This window comes from Mercenaria mercenaria, chromosome 6 (genome assembly GCF_021730395.1).
Source record: "Mercenaria mercenaria strain notata chromosome 6, MADL_Memer_1, whole genome shotgun sequence".
NCBI classification, from domain to species: domain Eukaryota; kingdom Metazoa; phylum Mollusca; class Bivalvia; order Venerida; family Veneridae; genus Mercenaria; species Mercenaria mercenaria.
Genome location: NC_069366.1, coordinates 86,109,892 through 86,130,370, shown reverse-complemented (window position 1 = coordinate 86,130,370; position 20,479 = coordinate 86,109,892). Strand labels below are relative to the sequence as shown.

At 35.8% G+C, this 20,479-nt stretch overlaps 1 protein-coding gene across 1 annotated transcript; it reads right to left on the bottom strand.

Annotated features, from left to right (window-relative positions):
* Window positions 1-3,208: 3,208 nt before the first annotated feature.
* On the bottom strand, window positions 3,209-20,408 carry LOC123548318 (GMP reductase 2-like). The gene is made up of 7 exons (XM_045335488.2): window positions 20,224-20,408; window positions 15,661-15,780; window positions 14,639-14,722; window positions 13,949-14,122; window positions 10,666-10,854; window positions 6,392-6,594; window positions 3,209-3,576 (listed from the first exon to the last, which is right to left on the bottom strand). Exons 1-7 carry the CDS (start codon window positions 20,308-20,310, stop codon window positions 3,378-3,380), a joined length of 1,056 nt encoding a protein of 351 aa, XP_045191423.2. The 5' UTR covers window positions 20,311-20,408; the 3' UTR covers window positions 3,209-3,377.
* Between the last annotated feature and the right edge of the window lie 71 nt (window positions 20,409-20,479).

The window sequence follows — 20,479 nt, the reverse complement described above, 5'->3', positions numbered from 1 at the left end:
ACATGCATACAATCGTGTATCAATCGAACAGTGCAAGAAGAATTAAAGAATTTGAGCCAAAATTCCTTTTTTTGTTCCATACCTGTATGTTTAGTTGAGTTGCACCAACACAGCTTTTTTTGTAGGGTTGAAATACCCCAAGCTAGCTTAGAAACCCACAGTGGTGAAGGCAAGTGATTTGAAACCAACACAAATGAGGCTGTATGATGACTCAAGTTTTCAATGGTTGAGAAAGACCCCAGATGCCCCTTCTGGTGTTTAGGCACGGACAGGCACCTTGGTAGAACCAACAATGTTACCTTAGCCAGCTGGATGGCTTCCTCATATAAAAATATTCTACATCCTTTGGTTAGAAACCAACAGCAGTGAGGGAGAGTGATTCAAAGTAAGGGCTTACCCACTCAGCCACAGAGCCCTCATCATGAGTATTTTTATAGAGTACTTGTTTGGTATATCTACCGGAAGCTCTGACAATCTCAGTGAAAAAAACACACAGCAGTTTCATTAAAATAACACAAGCTGCACTACCCTAGCAATTTTAACATTATAACATAAGCTACATTACCGTAACAACTTCAATATGATAACTTTTAAGTGGTTTTACCACAACACACAGACTGCATTACTCTTGCCATTTAAAACAAGAGCTGTCGGAGGACAGCAACGCTCGACTATTCAACAGCCTTGTCAATTGAATGAATACAAAAGTTGAAAAAGGGGCATAATTTTGTAAAATGCAAAGTAGAGGTATTGAACCTCTGTACTGCATGTCATATCATGACAATGAACAAGTGTGTGAAGTTTCAATCCTTTCCAATTTGTGGATACTGAGATACCAGCTTACATACAAAAACTTAACAAAAAACTGCTAAGTCAAAGGGGCATAATTTTGTAAAAATGCCAAGTAGAGTTATGGGACCTTCACAGTGCATGTTAGATCATGACAGTGAACAAGTGTGTGAAGTTTCAATCCATTCCAATTAGTGGATACTGAGATATCAGATTACATACAAAAATTTAACCAAAAACTGCTAAGTCGAAAAAGGGGCATAATTTTGAAAAAAAAGAGAGTAGAGTTATGGGACTTGCTTAGTGCATGTCAGATCATGATAGTGAACAAGTATCTAAGTTTTAATCCATTCCCATTAGTAAGTACTGAGATACCAGCTTACATACAAAACCTTAACCAAAAATTTCTAAGTCGAAAAAGGGGCATAATTTTGTAAAAAAGCAAAATAGAGTTATGGAACCTGTGCAATGTAGATCAGTTCATCACAGTGAATAAGTGTGTGAAGTTTCAATCCATTCCCACAAGTGGTTACTGAGTTACCAGCTTACATACAAAACCTTAACCAAAAATTTCTAAGTCGAAAAAGGGGCATAATTTTGTAAAAAAGCAAAATAGAGTTATGGAACCTGTGCAGTGTAAGTCAGTTTGTCACAGTGAATAAGTGTGTGAAGTTTCAATCCATTCCCACAAGTGGTTACTGAGATACCAGCTTACATACAAAACCTTAACCAAAATCGGGACGCGGACGCGGACGCGGACGCTGACGCGGACGCCGACGCATGGGTGAGTGCAATAGCTCACTATTCTATGAATAGTCGAGCTAAAAATAAAAACTTACAAGCTGTAAAGCCTTAGTTATTGTAACAATAAATTAAGGAAGAAATTGTGGCTATGTAGTAATTCATTCCTTATTTTTAAAGTTTTGTTTCCTCTTTTTATCAATGTGATTTAATTGATAGAATGGTCCATAATTCTAAAGTAGATATGTGAATCTAAAAAATCACCACTACATTTGGCTTTCAGAATAGCAAATGTTCAAATGTCACATAATAAAGCATGCTTTCCACGGGCAACTTCTGGTAAAATACATGTTTTTCATAACAACTTGACATATGTAAACTAGGGAGTGCTGCAACCCTAAGAATACTCCATCTTTGGGGTCACGAGATTCATGGGATTGGTACAAATCAGCTGTATATAGCTTCATCCAAGAACAATGTATCTAGACTGTAAATAAACTCGTAAGAAACAATGCCCTCACAATTTCTGTAATATGGTAACTTACTAGCTACATTACTGGAGGTGACAAAGCCCCATTTCAAAGTTACTTTTATTTTTTTATTTTTTAAAAATTCTTTCTCCACTCACATGAAAACATGTTGGAAATTAATTCATACAATAAAAAATTTAATAAAAAAACCCACAGGATTGGAGCTTTAAAAAGCTAAATCTCGTAACTTATTAAATCTTGTGTAATGCCCTTGTTGTGAATGTCTTTTTACGCTACATTTCTGAACCTCAAACTTTCAGTATTCAGCTGACAACTGTGTAAAAACCTTACATCATAAACATTATAGACTGAAACATATTTCAACAACTTTGCTCTAAAAACAATAAATGTCTTCTCTTCAGACTGTGTTATCATAACTCCATTAGTCTGCTTATTATCATAATTTAGATGGCAGTCTATCATATAGTAAACAACATCAGCAACAACAGGAAATGACAAGCAAGTTACAAAAGCCAGTCAGTTTGTTTAATATTCCCAAAAAACAATTTCTCAGACATGTTATAACTTTCAAACATAATAAAGATCAAAACATCACAGCAAATTACCTCAATAAATCATTGAATTTCTTTTCCTAGTTCTGTAGCAGACAAGTATATTACAGGTATAACTGTAGTCAATCATTCACTAGGACTGTTACAACTCCATTTAACTGTTACAAAAATATATTTTAAGTCCATAATTATACTTTACAAAAACCATGAAAACAGATTTTTAAGCAAGACTTCTTTATATCAACAAAAACATCACCAAACGAAACAAGCATTTTACAACAGCTTGTGCTTTCACCACAAGTCCAAAACTGGATTACATCCCTTACTGCAATCATCTTGAACATATTCAACAATTTACATTTAAATTACATATACTTAATTTTTACAGGAGTATGGACATAAAACTGACTTCAAAGATGATAGGGTAGGGCCATCAAAAATCGGAGATTCTCAAAACAAAACTTGTAAGAAATGACGCCAGAAAAAAACCCAGAAAAATGATCCATCACCTAGGAATAAGCAAAATCAATCATAATCCAGCATTAATTTTTGGGCCAAAGCATTATATTGTCCCTCACCTCTGTAACTGAAATTTTAATTATGTCAGCACATTTTCCTAAAACTCTACACCTCTACAGCTTTTTTCATTTTCTTTTTCAAATAAAGAAGTGACTTGTATTGCAGTAAAATGTTTATTACACCGGTATTTTGATGTTTTTTCTGCCGTAACAAGGGACTTGACACTTAAATGTAGCATTTTGCTATAAATAAAACAATAAGTAAAACTCCTATACGTAACAACATATCAATGTTCCTTAGTACTGGCTGCAAACACCTCATTCAGTTGTTGAGTTACTCGTATAAAAGTAGTTCTTCGACTCAATTCTTTAAGTTTTCCCGCTCCTACGTAAGTACATGTTGATCTGAGACCACCGAGGATATCCTGTACTGTGATTTCTACAGGTCCACGATACTCTATTTGTACCGTCTTTCCTTCAGATGCTCTGGAATAAGAGACATAGTTTAACTACATAGTTCACCTTGTAAATAATAAATATTATGTAATAATAATTGGAAATGATTACATGTACTTATGGGCAATTAAAGTCAACCAGTATGCATGTCTTTATATTATTGTATCATATAAATAAAGAAACTATATTAATGCATGTATACAGCAAAACCCATGGACTTATGACCAATAAAGCACATTTTTTCCTCAAAGTATTTGCATATGGTAAATTACAGCTTCAATAAACGTGATTTATACCAAAACTCTGCTTTGTCAGGAGAAAGAAGACAGTTCTTGGTAAGACTGCCCCACCCACCCCAAAATTTTGTCCACTCCAAAAAAAATAAATATGTGGAAGTAATATATGCCACAAAGGGTGTCCCATCCTTTGTCCACCCTTGAAAAATATCACACTCATCTTCATTTTTATGTATCATATACATGAAGTTTCAACTGAAGAGAGCTATGATGGATATGTTTGCACCCCCTCCCCACCTCCCGAAACTTTGTCCACTAAAGAAAATGTATCACACACATCTACACTTCATGGGGTTCATCTGTACGAAGTTTCATTAAAATCTCCTTCAATATGCGGAAGAATTTTTGCTCCACAAATATTTTGCAATTCAGGTATGCTAAAGAATAATCTAACATGTGATCTGAGCACTATTCCTTGCAGGGGTTCCACTAGACCTGAAAACCCAAGAGTCCCAGGACCAATTTTAAAGGGTCCTTTTCCAAAATACAGGAGTCCTGTCCCAACACGTCCATATAATGGACTATATTTTTTCATTCAGTAACACGTAGATCTTTCACTAAGAAAACAATAAACCCAAGATCATGTTAATTAATTACATCATAAAAATGTCAGTTTCATGTCATATAGTCTCATATTGTAAACTTATATTGATCAAAATTCATGTTATTTTGATTAGGTTTTTCTTCAATATTTCATTTATTTTTTTAATAACAGAAAAGTGCTATAACCCTCTATAAAAATGTATCCAAAATGTACTATCCGGATACTGGTATGTCATCGGAAAGTAGTTTTTGCTCAGTTTACTTGGCCAACTAAACTAAATCAGAGATAGTTCCTCAAATGATGATGCTACTTATCATTAAAAATTGCATTGAAAGTCAGTTTTTTTAAGGAATTTTGGAAAAATTGCATATGACATCGGGTGTAATTAGACTCGTGGACGGACATTCTAAACTTACTTTTGCTTTCGAAATTCATTAAACTTTGTGAATTTTCTTGTTGAAATTACTGTATGATCATTAAACAATGGTCTAATTTAAAGTTTGCACGAAAAAATCTTGCAGGGCACTTTTCACATGCTCGGTAATCAGCTGGTCGCTTACGATAAGTTAATAATTGGCGCCTTTTTTGACAGTACACAGGATCAATACGCTTTATCAATTAATTTTAACACTTCACTGATTCTTGTTACCTATGTGCACTCGCCATGACGTAACTTGCTGATAAAAACAAGAGCTGTCCGTAAGACAGCCAAGCTCGACTATTCGAAATATTGTCCCAGAAGCAGGAAAATATTACCCAAAAAGGTTAAATATTAAAAGAATTTTAAGTTCAAAAGGGGGCATAATTTGACCAAAATGCATATCAGTTATGGGACATGCTGCTATCAACTAGTTTTATAACCCCGAAGACACATGTGAAGTTTTAATTCAATATCTGCATTAGTTTTGGAGATAGAAACTCGCATGTAAAACTTAAACCAGAATTTTCAAAGTCCAAAAGGGGGCATAATTTGCCTAAAATACATGTCAGAGTTACGGGACTTGACCCAGTGAGGTTGGTAACTGATCTAGAAAAAGAAAAAAAAAGTTTCAAATCTATATGCCTTTTAGTAATAGCTGTATGTACTTGCACGCAAAACTTTAACCAGAATTTGCTAAGTCCAAAAGGGGGCATAATTTGGCCAAAATGAAGGTCAGAGTTATGGGACTTGCTGCTATCAACTAGTTTTATAACCCCGAAGACACATGTGAAGTTTCAAATCAATATCTGCATTAGTTTTGGAGATAGTAACTTGCATGTAAAACTTTAACCAAAATTTTCTAAGTCCAAAAGGGGGCATAATTTGCTCAAAATACATGTCAGAGTTATGGGACTTGACCCAGAGAGGTTGGTAATTGACCTAGAAAAAGATAAAATAAGTTTCAAAGCTATATGCCTTTAATTGATGGCTGTATGTACTTGCATGCAAAAACTTAACCAAAGTGTGACGCCGACGCCGACGCCAGGGTGAGTAGAATAGCTAGACTATTCTTTGAATAGTCGAGCTAAAAATCAGCGAGGCATGTCTACAGGATAAAGGGCGGGATTTAGCAGAAGATCAAAGGCAGGAGGGCATGACCGTGAGTGTTTATTTTGAATACAGGTGTTTATCATGGACATATTTTTACTAAAGGAAATAAATAAGAGAAAGGATTATCAATGGAAAATGCCCCCGGGTCCCGAAGGACGCACAGGCAAGTATCATGCCGGGTCCTCTGAGCGTCTTTTGAAAACTCCCGAGTCAAATGGAACCCCTGCCTTGTATGCAAGTTTTTACTCCCACAAGAGAGTTTTAGCACAAGAGTGAGGTCCAACATATCTAGTGACACACTGAAAATGAGCACAAAACAAAAAGGCAAGTTTTTAGGTGGATGCTCTGTTAGAATGGAAATACTGTATCATGAACAGCAAATTTTCTTGAATAAAATCATTTTATCATATAATCTTTCTGAAAGAATTGCTATGCTGAACTCTAAAATTCTTATGCCTATAAATAGATCAATACCTGTATTCGGCCACACCTCCTGCGTGTTTTTTCATGGCTGTAGCTGAACTCATGCCATAAAACATTTTAAACTTCTTTCCATTCTTTTCCTCAATTTCTCCACCAGACTCGTCATGACCGGCAAACATTCCACCCGCCATCACATAGTCAGCACCTGCTCCAAATGCTTTGGCAACATCCCCCGGGCAAGTACATCCACCATCCTATATAAACAATTTAACAACTTTTAATGTAGGTACACCCATACATAAAACTATCTATCATATTGTTATGACCATACCTGACTTTATGTTTTGAAAACTGTAGTTCCTGAAACTTTTTTTTTTGCAGTTTTATAACTTAAGGAGGTAGGTTACCTTGTTACAAGGGTAAATTCAAATTAGTTGAATCGCAGCATTTTCTTGTATTTCGTGTAATATGAAGTTTAAACTGCTACAATCTCAATTTCGTTTGTGTCTGTCCCTTAAAGTTCAATTTTTATCCAGGTTTGAAGAACATGACCCTTCAAAGGTATTTCATATTAAAAGAAGAAGGAAAATACGGATATTTAACACTTTTCAGTGTATTTTAGTTTCACTGATATCCGTAGAAATCTGCATAATTGATAATTTTACTAGTATGCACGTTAGCTTTCTAATATAAGATTAAATTGTATATGTCGCGGGGCTCGTGTTTCCATGGTAACGCATTTTCTCTCATTTTTAAACAACTATGTATAAAAATAGGGGTTTTCGACAGCTTCAGTGTCATTCTGTTAATGACCAACATGGAATATTTGGGTAATATTATTAGCAAAATACCAAGCACTTTACATGGTACCCTATTTTTCTTAAAGTTTAAAGTAACCATGGCAACAGAGATGTTTAAAATAGCTTATATCTTGCTTTTTGTCGTAATTTCTTACAAAAAAGATATTGAATAAGATTCTCTTTCTAGTTAATGTAGCTTTAAAACATATTATTTTTAATGTACGTTATATTTTCGTGTTATTTGCATTTATTCAAACAAATTTCACTGCTTCGAATACTTACAGCAGTACCCCTCGTCAAGCATTTTTCATGGAAAAATCATTCAGCATGCTGCTATTATTCTCGTGGATATTGTTGAAATGAAAATAAAAAGCCGAAGCTGTGTTTCTTAAATAGAACAGTGTCAACGCTTTTAAATTTTACATTTAGATACATAGGTCATGGGCTTCGTTTCCATGGTAACATCAATTAAATTCAAGAAACCACAATTTTCTACTGAAATTTGAACAATTTTAGATCTTAGTTTTAGTGTATAAGTAACAAATTATCGACGGAACCTGAAAAATAGGTATAACACATCAAACTGCTAGATCTTTTATTTGAAAATGGCCGTAACAAGTAACCTTTCACAAAACTATATTCCAAATAACATTGGTTACCATCATCCATTTTCTTACGTTCCGCATAACATTTCAATATAACTAAATAAAAGAAGCAAAATATTGATTATTATTCAGAGCAAAAGACTCATAAAAAATATTTCAGCATATAATGGTTATTTGAAAATAGTTGAAATAAAGAAAATGCACAGAATTACGTACTTTCAAGATAAAAGCTATTAATTTTGCGCGGTAACTGACACGTAACGCCATGACGTCATTTTAAGGCAACATTGTTTTGAAGCATTTCTGCGGCAATTTATTCATTATTTCTGCATTATTAAACCATAAAGCGTCAGCTCGAAGACAGGTTCATGATTTGTTCTCAGAAGAATGAATATACAAACACATTTAGTTTGTCGTAAACGTCGTCGTAAATCGTCACTTTAGCTTCCGGTTGGACATGCGCACATACAAATATGAAGGTAACCTACCTCCTTAAGGTACTTTAAATGTATATTAAGCATACATAAACAAGAGCTGTCTCCATAGGATGACATATGCCCCCGATGGCACTTTGAATGAGTAGTTATGGCCGATGTTAGAGTTTAGGACCTTTGACCTACGGAGCTGGGTCTTGCGCGGGACACATCGTCTTACTGTGCCACACATTCATGCGTAGTTATTTTAAAATCCATGCATGAATGACAAAGATATGGACCAGACACGCCCATCAATGCACTATCATGAAAAATGACCTTTAACGTCTAAGTGTGACCTTGACCTTTGAGCTACAGACCTGGGTCTTGCGCGCGACACGTCGTCTTACTGTGGTACACATTCATGCCAAGTTATTTGAAAATCCATCCATCGATGACAAAGATATGGACCGGACACGCCCATCAATGCACTATCCTTTAATGTCTAAGTGTGACCTTGACCTTTGAGCTACAGACCTGGATCTTGCGCGCGACACGTCGTCTTACTGTGGTACACATTCATGCCAAGTTATTTGAAAATCCATCCATCGATGACAAAGATATGGACCGGACACGCCCATCAATGCACTATCCTTTAATGTCTAAGTGTGACCTTGACCTTTGAGCTACGGACCTGGGTCTTGTGCGCGACACGTCGTCTTACTGTGGTACACATTCATGCCAAGTTATTTGAAAATCCATCCATCGATGACAAAGATATGGACCGGACACGAAAATTGCGGACAGACTGACAGACCGACAGACGGACACACGGTTCAAAAACTATATGCCTCCCTTCGGGGGCATAAAAATAATAAAATCTAATTTTACAATAAATAAAAATGTAATTTATTTCATTTCTTCAGAAAAAAATTCCATCAAACAAGAAAAGTTTATTTTCAACAAGAGGACCATGATGGTCCTGAATCGCTCACCTATCCCCACATGACCCAGTGTTGAACTGAGTACGACATCGTTATTTCTATTATTTGACATAGTGACCTAGTTTTTGAGCACATGTGACCTAGATATCATCAAGATAAAAAATTCTGACCAATTTTCATGAAGATCCATTGAAAAATATGACCTCTAGAGAGGTCACAAGGTTTTTCTATTATTTGACCTAATGACCTAGTTTTTGAAGGCACGTGACACACTTCTGAATCCGACCTAGATATCATCAAGGTGAACATTCTCACCAATTTTCATGAAGATCTCATGAAAAATATGGCCACTAGAGAGGTCACAAGGTTTTTCTATTTTTCGACCTACTGACCTAGTTTTTGACCGCACGTGACCCAGTTTGGAATTTGACCTAGATATCATCAAGAGGAACATTCTGATCAATTTTCATGAAGATCCATTGAGAAACATGGCCTCTAGAGACGTCACAAGGTTTTTCTATTTTTCGACCTACTGACCTAGTTTTTGACCGCACGTAACCCAGTTTCAAACCTAACCTAGATATCATCAAGGTGAACATTCTCACCAATTTTCATGAAGATCCATTGAGAAATATGGCCTCTAGAGAGGTCACAAGGTTTTTCTATTTTTGACCTACTGACCTAGTTTTTGACTCCACGTGACCCAGTTTTGAACTTGACCTAGATATCATCAAGGTGAACATTCTGACCAATTTTCATGAAGATCCATTGAGAAATATGGCCTCTAAAGAGATCACAAGGTTTTTCTATTTTTAGACCTACTGACCTAGTTTTTGACCGCAGTTGACCCAGTTTCGAACTTGACCTAGATATCATCAAGGTGAACATTCTGACCAATTTTCATGAAGATCCATTGAGAAATATGGCCTCTAGAGAGGTCACAAGGTTTTTCTATTTTTAGACCTACTGACCTAGTTTTTGACCGCAGTTGACCCAGTTTCGAACTTGACCTAGATATCATCAAGAGGAACATTCTGACTAATTTTCATGAAGATCCATTGAGAAATATGGCCTCTAGAGAGGTCACAAGGTTTTTCTATTTTTAGACCTACTGACCTAGTTTTTGACCCCACTTGACCCAGTTTCGAAATTGACCTAGATATCATCAAGGTGAACATTCTGACCAATTTTCATGAAGATCTCATGAAAAATATGGCCTCTAGAGAGGTCACAAGGTTTTTCTATTTTTAGACCTACTGACCTAGTTTTTGACGGCACGTGACCCAATTTCGAACTTGACCTAGATATCATCAAGATGAACATTCTGACCAACTTTCATAAAGATCCCATGAAAAATGTGACCTCTAGAGTGGTCACAAGCAAAAGTTTACGTACGCACGAACGCACGGACGGACGGACGGACGACGACGCCACGCGATCACAAAAGCTCACCTTGTCACTTTGTGACAGGTGAGCTAAAAAATATAAAAATACTAGTTTAATATTTTACCATAGCATGGATACATAATGTAAGACTTGAACTTATCCAAGACTTGGACTTACTGAAATAATGTGTCCACCAAGACCATGTGCAGCATCGGCACATTCTATGACTGCGCTGAGCTGGGGGTATCCAACACCAGTCTTCTTCCTGGTAGTGCATACTGAGCCGGGTCCTATACCAACCTTGATGATATCAGCACCAGACAGTATCAATTCTTCAACCATTTCACCAGTGACCACATTACCAGCCTGTAACATATCACACTGTGAGTTATCTGTACCAGAAATAAATCATCTCTACACATTTGTTTAACCCTGTTACATCACAACAGTCATTGAATCCTACTTTCTAAAACCTGTGTGTTTAATACCTACAAGAAATTTTTCTTACATGATTTCAATACTTAAGCTTCATGCAAGATAAAAATGTTTAAATTCAGCCAGGCAGGTAAGTACCTGTAACAAATTTATACTAAGGATGGGAACAAATATTCGAATATTCGAAAATCGGTCGAATATTCAAATACGAAAATCAAATTCAAATATTCGTAAATTATTGTTGTTTTTTTTAAAAATAAGTATCATTGATTTTGGGCAATATGAGCATGCTAATTCTACAAAATAAAACCATGTCATGTTTGATTATTGCGTATCAAAAGATGTCCAATTAACAAGAAAATAGCAATGCATAATTGGCAGGGGCCATTCTTATGGATTAACGGATTAACAGTTTGCAACAGGGGTCAGTCAGATGCATGTCAAAAGATGTCCAATTAACAAGAAAATTGCAATGCATAGGTCATCGCTACGGATTAACAGTTTGTATTAGTCGTAAATGTGATATCTTTTTATCTTTTGTTCATTTTTATTGGCGCCTGTTTTATGTAACCAAGACTTTAACTCACCAATGCGAGCGGGCGAGTGGATCTCGCTGTATACTCGACCGGTCGGGCGAGTGGGTTTTACGTCGTAGCTTTAATGAAATTCAGAATTACATCTTGAAAAACGTCAATAAACTTTGAGATAGTTCAGTTGCTACTTTGATTGACTGGAATTTACCCGCGAATCGTAAAGATATCAAAACGTCATGCCGCTAATTTTCCATTCCGGGAGCACGTGCGACCTATCGTAATATCAAATTTACCCTTCCGTTACTTTTGTTTATCGACACGTACACAAAAAAACGTGCTTAGTGCATTCTTTTTTTAACATTATCGCTTGAGTTTTTCAACATCGCTTGAGAAGTAGTACAATTTGAATTCTTATAAGATTTAAATAAAATATCGACGGAAACGTAAAAAATTTGTATGAAAACGGTCGAATTTTCATATAATCATTTGTTAAATTACTAATTTCTTTCTAAGAGAAAATAAGTGATACATACTATGGGCATAAAATTCAGACTTTTGACCAGAAAGAACAAAAAACGGAATTAAAAAATCTTAAATAATGAAAAAGCGGCAGTAATTTAAATACACTGAGTAAAACGATTTGTTTGGTAAAATGGTGCTAGGGGGCGTGGGCAGTGTTGCGTTTTCCATATCTGCTCATGAACAGACTCAATCAAACCGAGTCAGCAATTTTCACTTTTTGCTTTGTTTTTGGTGCTTCCGAGGGATCTACTTTTCATATAATATATTCTGTTAGTGCAGTGGAATAAGGTACGTGACCTCGTGGTTGTAGCTAGAAATGTGGTTTTAAAATAAAACAAAATGATGTTGTTGCGGTTTTTACTAAGTTTTAAATGAATCTTTGTACATGTATTTTTTTTTTATAAAATATTCTTCTCAAACGATAATGTAAATTCCTTGTTGGCAAATAGGTCACATGACGTGAAAACTGTAATATGACGTAATGCCATGACAATCTCGTGCAACAATATCGCTTTGATCTCCACTTCAGAGGTTATGATACTGACACACTTCTTTTAGCTCTTTGAGAGGATGTTAACTGATGATGAAAACAGGCCAATTATTTAGTTTATCAATAGAATAATTACCGATGATCGTCAACTTTTTTTTTTCGCCTTCAAGACGGGTAGGTGGATGATGATTATTGTGTCCATATTTTTAGGGCATTTTTCAAAATAATTATTTTTCGGAAAATAAGTTTTGAAAAAATGAAAATAACTGATGTTTAATACTTTCTTGACACTTTAGGAAACTACGATAGGGGTTAAAAACAAAAAATTAAAAAGAAACACAAATGAATAATCAAAAAGGAAATGCAGTGTACGAGCTATGTGTTATGTTTGAAATTTGCTTGTTGTGTTGTACATAATACTCCTGTCAATTATTAGGGCGAGTGACTGTGCACTAAGGGCGAGTAGATTTTACTAGCTACTAGTCCTGCAGGGCGAGTGGTGTGAAAAAGAATTTTACACCCCTGGTAACAAGTTGTAGAATTTTTTTTTCGAAAACAATACCAAACTTGTCGATCTTTTCACAATATTTTGTACGATGTTTCAGGCCATCCGCAGAATCAGTTTTCATCCGCAATCGGCCGTATTCGAATTAAATTTTGAAGTACTTTATGATAAATCAAGAAATAACATATGATTGATGCATAAGTTCATGTTGAAGGAGGTTCAAGTCTGCCTTACTTGCTTTTTACACGACAAGTTTTACATGCCTATAAAATTTTTTATACTAAACAGACGAATCCACTATGTGATGTTAGTACACAGAAGTGTGAGTGCTGTGAGTGATTACACTTTAGCAACAGAACATGTATACTGAAGTTAAGGAATGGAAAAGGAATATGACCTCACCTCTCAAGGAATTTTTTTTACATATTCTTGTTATGGTGAAACTCTGTTCTGTTATTTGAATATCCTTTTACACATATCAAAGTTTTAGATCAGACATGGAAGTGGCAAGTTACATGATTTTGTTTTTGTTGGGTTTAAGTCGCACCGACACAATCATATGATCATATAGGGACTTTCTGGCTTTGTTGAGGAAGACCCTAGGTGTCCCTCTGTGCATTATTTCATCATGGATGGGCATCTGGGTAGAACCACTGACCTTCCGTAAGCCAGCTGGATAGCTTCCTAACATGAAGAATTCAACGCCCCGAGTGAAGCTCGGACCCACATCAGTGTGAGTGGCAAGTGATTCAAAGTCAGCGAACTTAACTACTTGGCCCCAGAGGCCCCGGCAAGTTACATGAATGTTCATTCATAAGTTATATCATACAATCTGGTAAATTATTGCTGCAAATCTGACATTAATAAGCTCACATTCATGGTAATGTATATATCTATTCAAGGGTAAAACTGAGCAATAATTATCATCAACTGATATTCTTTAAACTACACACACCACACAATAAATATACTTACCATAATAGTATGTTTCGGGAATTCTTTACGACAGTCTCGTACAAACTGTACAAAATGTTCAGAGTAACCATTGGCTACATCCACACATATATATTTGACGCCCGGGACAGCATCAAGTATTTCCTTGAGTTTCTTCAGATCACCAGAACCTGTTCCTGTACTTGCAGCTACATGCTGCAACAGATAAAAAATATATTCAGAAACATCTTTACATGGTACTAATGATACTGAGTAGCTATAAAAGTCCTAGGTTTTAATCAGTCCACTATCTATAGGACGTAACACTTTATTTACTTGGGTTTTACGGCGCACCAACATAGTATAGGTTTTATGGCGCCAAACAGGACTACAAATTTTGGTTCCACATCTCATTTACATCGAAATAAAAACATAGGGTATGGAATCAAAATTTGTACACCTACTGGAATCACAGTGTTACTGCAAAACCAAGTGTTAAGACCCTATTAGTCGCCTCTTACGATCATGCAAGGGTAAGGCAGTGGTTCTGATTCTTTTCATACACAGATCGTCCAAGAACCACATGAGGCATAGAACGTAACAGAGCATTAAAACTATTCTACAGGTACACTGTAGCTAATATACGTTTTACCTACCAGACTACCTACATCCGTGGTTCAATTAAAACTTAAGTGAGAAAATAGGATACAAACTTAAATGATCCAAATATACCTCTAAAATATCTTTGTTTTCCCTGGCGAACTCAACCCATGCATCCACAGTATAATGTTTATGAATGGCTGTGAACATCAAATGCTGAAATAAAACAGATGCATGTACTACCGGTAGCATAGATTTATATGATGAGCCATGCCATGAGAAAACCAACATAGTGGGTTTGCGACCAGCATGGATCCAGACCAGCCTGCGCATCCGCGCAGTCTGGTCAGGATCCATGCTGTTCGCTAACAGTTTCTCTAATTCCAATAGGCTTTGATAGCGAACAGCATGGATCCTGACCAGACTGCGCGGATGCACAGGATGGTCTGGATCCATGCTGGCCGCAAACCCAATATGTTTGTTTTCTCATGGCGTGGCTCAAATAGGCACCTTAAGTAATCTCTCAAAGCACAACGACATCTAACAATAAGATACTTTTTTTCTTTATTTGGGGCTTAAGGCCTTTTACAACAGTTTTTCAGTTTCACACGGTGGTGATGAACAATTTTTGTGCACATCCTCAAGTAAATTTTCACATTCTAGAGGTCTTCTGTGGTTCTAATGTTGAACCTTTGTAATACTACAGGTTAAGGATTTCAAATCATCATGAAAGTTCTTAACCAATCAAATCATTATTGAAAAGCATGAAAATCTTTATTTTTAGCACTCATTTTCTGAAGTCATCATTCAGTTAAAGCAATTTCTTTCTCATTTTTTTTCTGGAATTTCTAGTGGTACAGGTAAATTTTGAGCACACAGCAAGCTCATCCATTATGCAGTTTTGACTAGGGAATTAGTCAAACTTCCAACAGATGAGAATACTTTCTATACTGCAGCCCTGCCCCTGGACTTGCTTTGTTGTTTTATCCCCAAACTTTCTATCCAGATTACCATGTTTTTATCCCCTGGCAAAGCCAAGTCATCTGCAAACTAGCACTGTACTTCATTTACGTCTGTAACATGTCAGTTACACGCTAAGTAAAAAAAATGTGCTCAACAGTAAAATATATATGATGCACACAAACAAGAAATACCTTTCCAATGGCCTTGGCCATCTCAAACGTTCCTGTGGTGTCCATGTTAGCCACCATAATTGGAATACCAGTGTAAGTCTGGCCTGAATTTCGAAACTGAAAAGTTCTTACAAGATCCACCTGAAAAATCAAAACAGTCTGCATTAATAAAAAGAAAAGAGAATGTTTCTTTTCTTAAGAGTTACTGAGTGCAAAATCATTAAATCATGCACCAAACTCATACACCAGGTGAATGTCCAATGGTCAGGAGGCCAAAAAGTGTGAAAGTTATTGCAGCCGTCCAACTCCACAAACCCTCTGTTCTAAATCAACATTTATAGCTGAAATCTGTCCAATTATCCAAATGCTCAACAATCTGAAGGCCTGCTGTATTTTAAGTTGAAGTTATGGAAGATATTAATCAATTCATCATTTCCATCTAAGGTTATTTGGTTTAGATCATTCTTCAATTTTGGATCTTTGGACTGATGGGCCTTCTGACTCAATGCCCTTGGAACTACTGCCTTGTACTTCACTCCTTGGCTTTTCCTCAGTTTATGGACATTGGTGAAATGGAAATAGGGCCTGTTAGGAAGGCAGCTGAAATGATTAGAACAGGAAAATCTCCCCGTAATATAAACAATTTTCATAAATATGTTACACTCTTTAGTCCTCAGATCACCTACCTGAAAAAAAAAAACAACATTATAAATGTGAACCCATCAAGACACTTTCCTACAGAGGTGAAGGCCCCTTATTCGATTCCTGGCTACTCCCATTGCAGCGTGTCCTTGGGCAAGGCACTTTATCACGAAAGCTGTAAATGGGTACCAGCAAATTGCTGGGGGTAAGGTGTAAGGCAGTGGCTAGAGAACCGGAATCGGTTCCCTAGACAGCGAACTTATTCGCCCGGAACCGGTTCTCTAACCAAAATACCATGCAAATGCTAGGGAACCGGAATTTTATTTCTACGCATAATGCTGCTGAAGTCCACTTTGTTTCTTGGTAAGTGTCATCCATATTATTATCTTAATTAATTTTGACATGCCCTTGCATTTATCTGCGTTTACTGTCTCCAAAATTGTACTCGCCACATACCGTGTCCACCATATTGGAATGATATAAACTTGTACCAATGAATGCGTAAAAACTGCTTTGCTGTTTTTAAATGTTATTTGCTTTAAACATGTACTATATGTTTATTTAAATTATTTGAATATAAAATAATATTGATTTGTATTTGCATAGATGTACAAACTAATTTAATTACAATTAAAACTTCATGCGGATTCTCTGATCACTTTAAATACTGGTTTGTAACACCCCGACATTTCACGTTCAAAGATATGTGATCAATACTAATTAACAGAAATTACTTAATTTGTTTTATTTGTTTCTTTTATTGTATTGTACCTTTTAAGTTTAAATTTCAAGTTGTTTTTTTTTTCGGCTTGCTCCAATGCCGACGATTTCTGCATTCATTCATACTAGTTTATTCAATCATTCCAATATGGTGGACAGTATGCGGTGAGTACACTTTTGGAGACAAAGTAAACACAGATAAATGAAAGGGCCGGCATGGCTTGCTGAAATGGTAAAATTAATTAAGATAATAACATGCATGATACGTTGATACAAAAAGAAATAAAACGAATTTCAGCAGCTTTATGCACAGAAATAAAATTCCGGATCCCTAGCCTATGCATGGTACTTTGGCTAGAGAACTGGTTCTGGACGAATAAGTTTGCTGTCTATGGAACCAATTCTGGTTCTCTAGCCACTGCCAACATATAATTGGTTTTAATTGTTCTTAAAATAGAGCTTATCATGTTAATTGTTTCACAAAATGGTGGTAAATAAAATTAACCTTTACCTTTACCTAACAACTAGGGCAGTGGTTAGAGAACTGGAATCGGTTCCCTAGACAGCGAACTTATTTGTCCGGAACCGGTTCTCTAGCCTAAGTACCGTGTATAGGCTAGGGAACCGGAATTTTATTTCTATGCATAAAACTGTCGAAATTCGCTTTGTTTCTTTTGGTAAGTATCATGTGCATGTTCTTATCTTAACAAGTTAATTATTTTTACTATTTCAGCAAGCTATGCCCTTTTATTAATTTGTATTTACTGTGTCTCCAGAAATGTACTTGCCGCATAATGTCCGCCATATTGGAATGATAAAATAAACTAGTACTTAAACTTAATTAGTATTTAAAATGATCAAAGAATCTGTATGAAGTTTTAAGGGCAATTAAGTTAATTTGTTCATCTATAAACAAGTAATGATGCAAATACAAACCAATATTATTTTATATTTAAATATAGTACAAGTTTAAAGCAAAATTTAATAACATTTAAAAACTGGGAAGTAGTTTTCACGCATTCATTCGTACTAGTTTATTTCATTCCAATACGGCAGACATGGTATATATGCGGCGATAGTCTAAATAATGAGACCTCGGGCAGACCGATTTTACATTTTGATATTTTACGTTGTCTACCTAGAGGTCTCAACCAGAAACAATCAAAACTGTGGTGGAAACTGTGGTCAATTGAAATTACGATTTATCAGTAGTCACGATTTTTCTTTAGCCCTAACTGCTTAGCTGTTGTTTTAAATCATAAATAGTAAATAAAAAACATAAGAACAGGACATATTTATCAAGAATTTCTGTTGTAAAAAATTTAAACCTCTAACGTTTCAATCGTCTTCATGTAATGGCGGTCGGAGGCGTGACCAATGAAAACGCTTCGTGTAGTAATGTGTTTACCGATGATCGGCCATTTTCCAATATGTAGTAAACTCATGTTAAACCTTGGCATTTTTTTAACTGCTATAGTTTGAATTTTTCTCAAGAAATCTCGGTAATATATACATCATTGAAAAGGAAAAATTATAGGCTTTCTATGTATGTATTTCTTTTTTTTTATCCGTTGCATTATTATAACATAATTCCCGCCCAACGGATTCCATTGGGTGTTACTTACGCAGAGAAGAGGACAGTGCTACCACATTCTTTACCTTTTCTGGTTTGTACTCGGAGGCGGATATCGACAAGTCAAAATAATATAACGATATTCAACTCTCGAGTACAATTATTTGGACTATATGCGGCGAGTACACTTTTGGAGACAGTAAATGCAGATAAATGCAAGGGCAGGGAAAAATTAATTAAGATCATAATAATATGCATGGCACTTACCAAGAAACAAAGTGGATTTCGGCAGCATTATGCATAGAAATAAAATTCCGGTTCCCTAGCCTATGCACAGTATTTTGCTTAAGAGAACCAGTTCCGGACGAATAAGTTCTCAGTCTACGGAACCGATTCCGGTTCTCTAGCCACTGCCAACAACTTGAGCTGTCCTTAGAAATAATATGAGCTGGGTATAATAATTTCTCCACATCCGTTTGACCTGCAGAAATTTTTGTCCTCTACTTCCACGTATTTTTTCTTGAATACATGTAGAGTCAGTGTACCCGGTTTCGCACACATTTCCTAAGAATACCTTCCTATCTAGCTAAAAATGATTAAATTTGAATTTACTTCTATATGTTTTAATAAACACGCTTATTTTGGTTTGAAACACGCTACTTTCACTTCCCACTACAATGACGTCATACCTCTTAGTGTACTTGATTCGGATAACATATTTTGACCAGTTGTTGCATTTAAGTGTACCCGGTTTCGCACACCCTGATATTTATAGAACTCAGTGATAACAATGCAGTTACTCAACAGAAAAATATTAATTAACTTTTTAACCATTTATAAAATTCAATTTAAACATGTATTTTCCAATAAAACATTCGAAACTGAAATTTAAAAGCAGTTTTGAAAGTGAAAGCTAGGTACCAAACCATATTTTTACTTCTAAAAGCAGAACAGGGTAAAACAACTGAATACATGAAACAAAAATGAAACAACAGAAGCTGTTGAATCACAAAAGACTCCCACAAGTCTAATTATTCGATTAAGTTCTCTGTTTTAATAAAAACGTAAAGCAAACAATCAAGTTGAAGGCATTTTGCAGGTTGGGAGAACTTCAATAACTGTTGAAATAGTTTTCATTTAGGTAAAGTAGTAGGTAAATACTTACCTGTATGATGGAATAGTGATTTTTCAATTTATTTTGCACCTTGTTATTGTTTAAATAGTCATTATTTTCATGAAACTTAATATTTTTCAGCTGACCTACTGGTCTCCATTGATATTGTTATTGTTTTCGTCTGCACTTACCAGAACGAGGCTTCAGTGGGGAAGGACCCCTTGTGTCAAATTATGTAGGGAATAACCCACTTTCGTGAAATAATAACAAAGAATTGTTGAATTTTCTGCTTCATTCTCACAAAGTACATGAATTTACTGGGTGTGCGAAACCGCGTACAGTGCGAAACCGGGTACACTGACTCTACTCTTTCTCTAAACACATCAACCAGCTTACAATAAAGTCATAGATTCATCTTTGTATTTTCTTCAAGGCTTCAATGATAGCCAGAATGAAATCAAACTTTTAAAAAAAAAAAGCAGCATGATAGAATATTATGAGATCGATAATTTAGAAAATATAAAATGCTGCTCACGTCTGATCGGCTTCGCAATGTGCTTCTCTTGGGTCGAAACAAGACATCTTTGAAGTCCAGCTTGATGTCATTGTCTATTCTTGGCATTTCGACCGTAAAATTTCAGAAAGGCTTTCTCAGTTTCTGGTAGAGGACTTATCCGACTTTGCTTTCCCTCGTTTGTGTGCTACTGGTTCTCAGTAGAACATACCAGTCATTTAATTCCTATTGAACTCGCAGAAGCCGAGAACAAGATGAGATATTTCTTCCTCCCTTG

Coding starts and splice junctions, on each gene's coding strand:
- LOC123548318 (XM_045335488.2), bottom strand. CDS start 20,310: ATGCCAAGAATAGACAATGACATCAAGCTGGACTTCAAAGATGTCTTG. Junction 10,855..13,948: donor TCCCGAAACATACTATTATG/GTAAGTATATTT, acceptor GATATGTTACAG/GCTGGTAATGTGGTCACTGG. Junction 3,577..6,391: donor GGAGGTGTGGCCGAATACAG/GTATTGATCTAT, acceptor CTCTTATTCCAG/AGCATCTGAAGGAAAGACGG.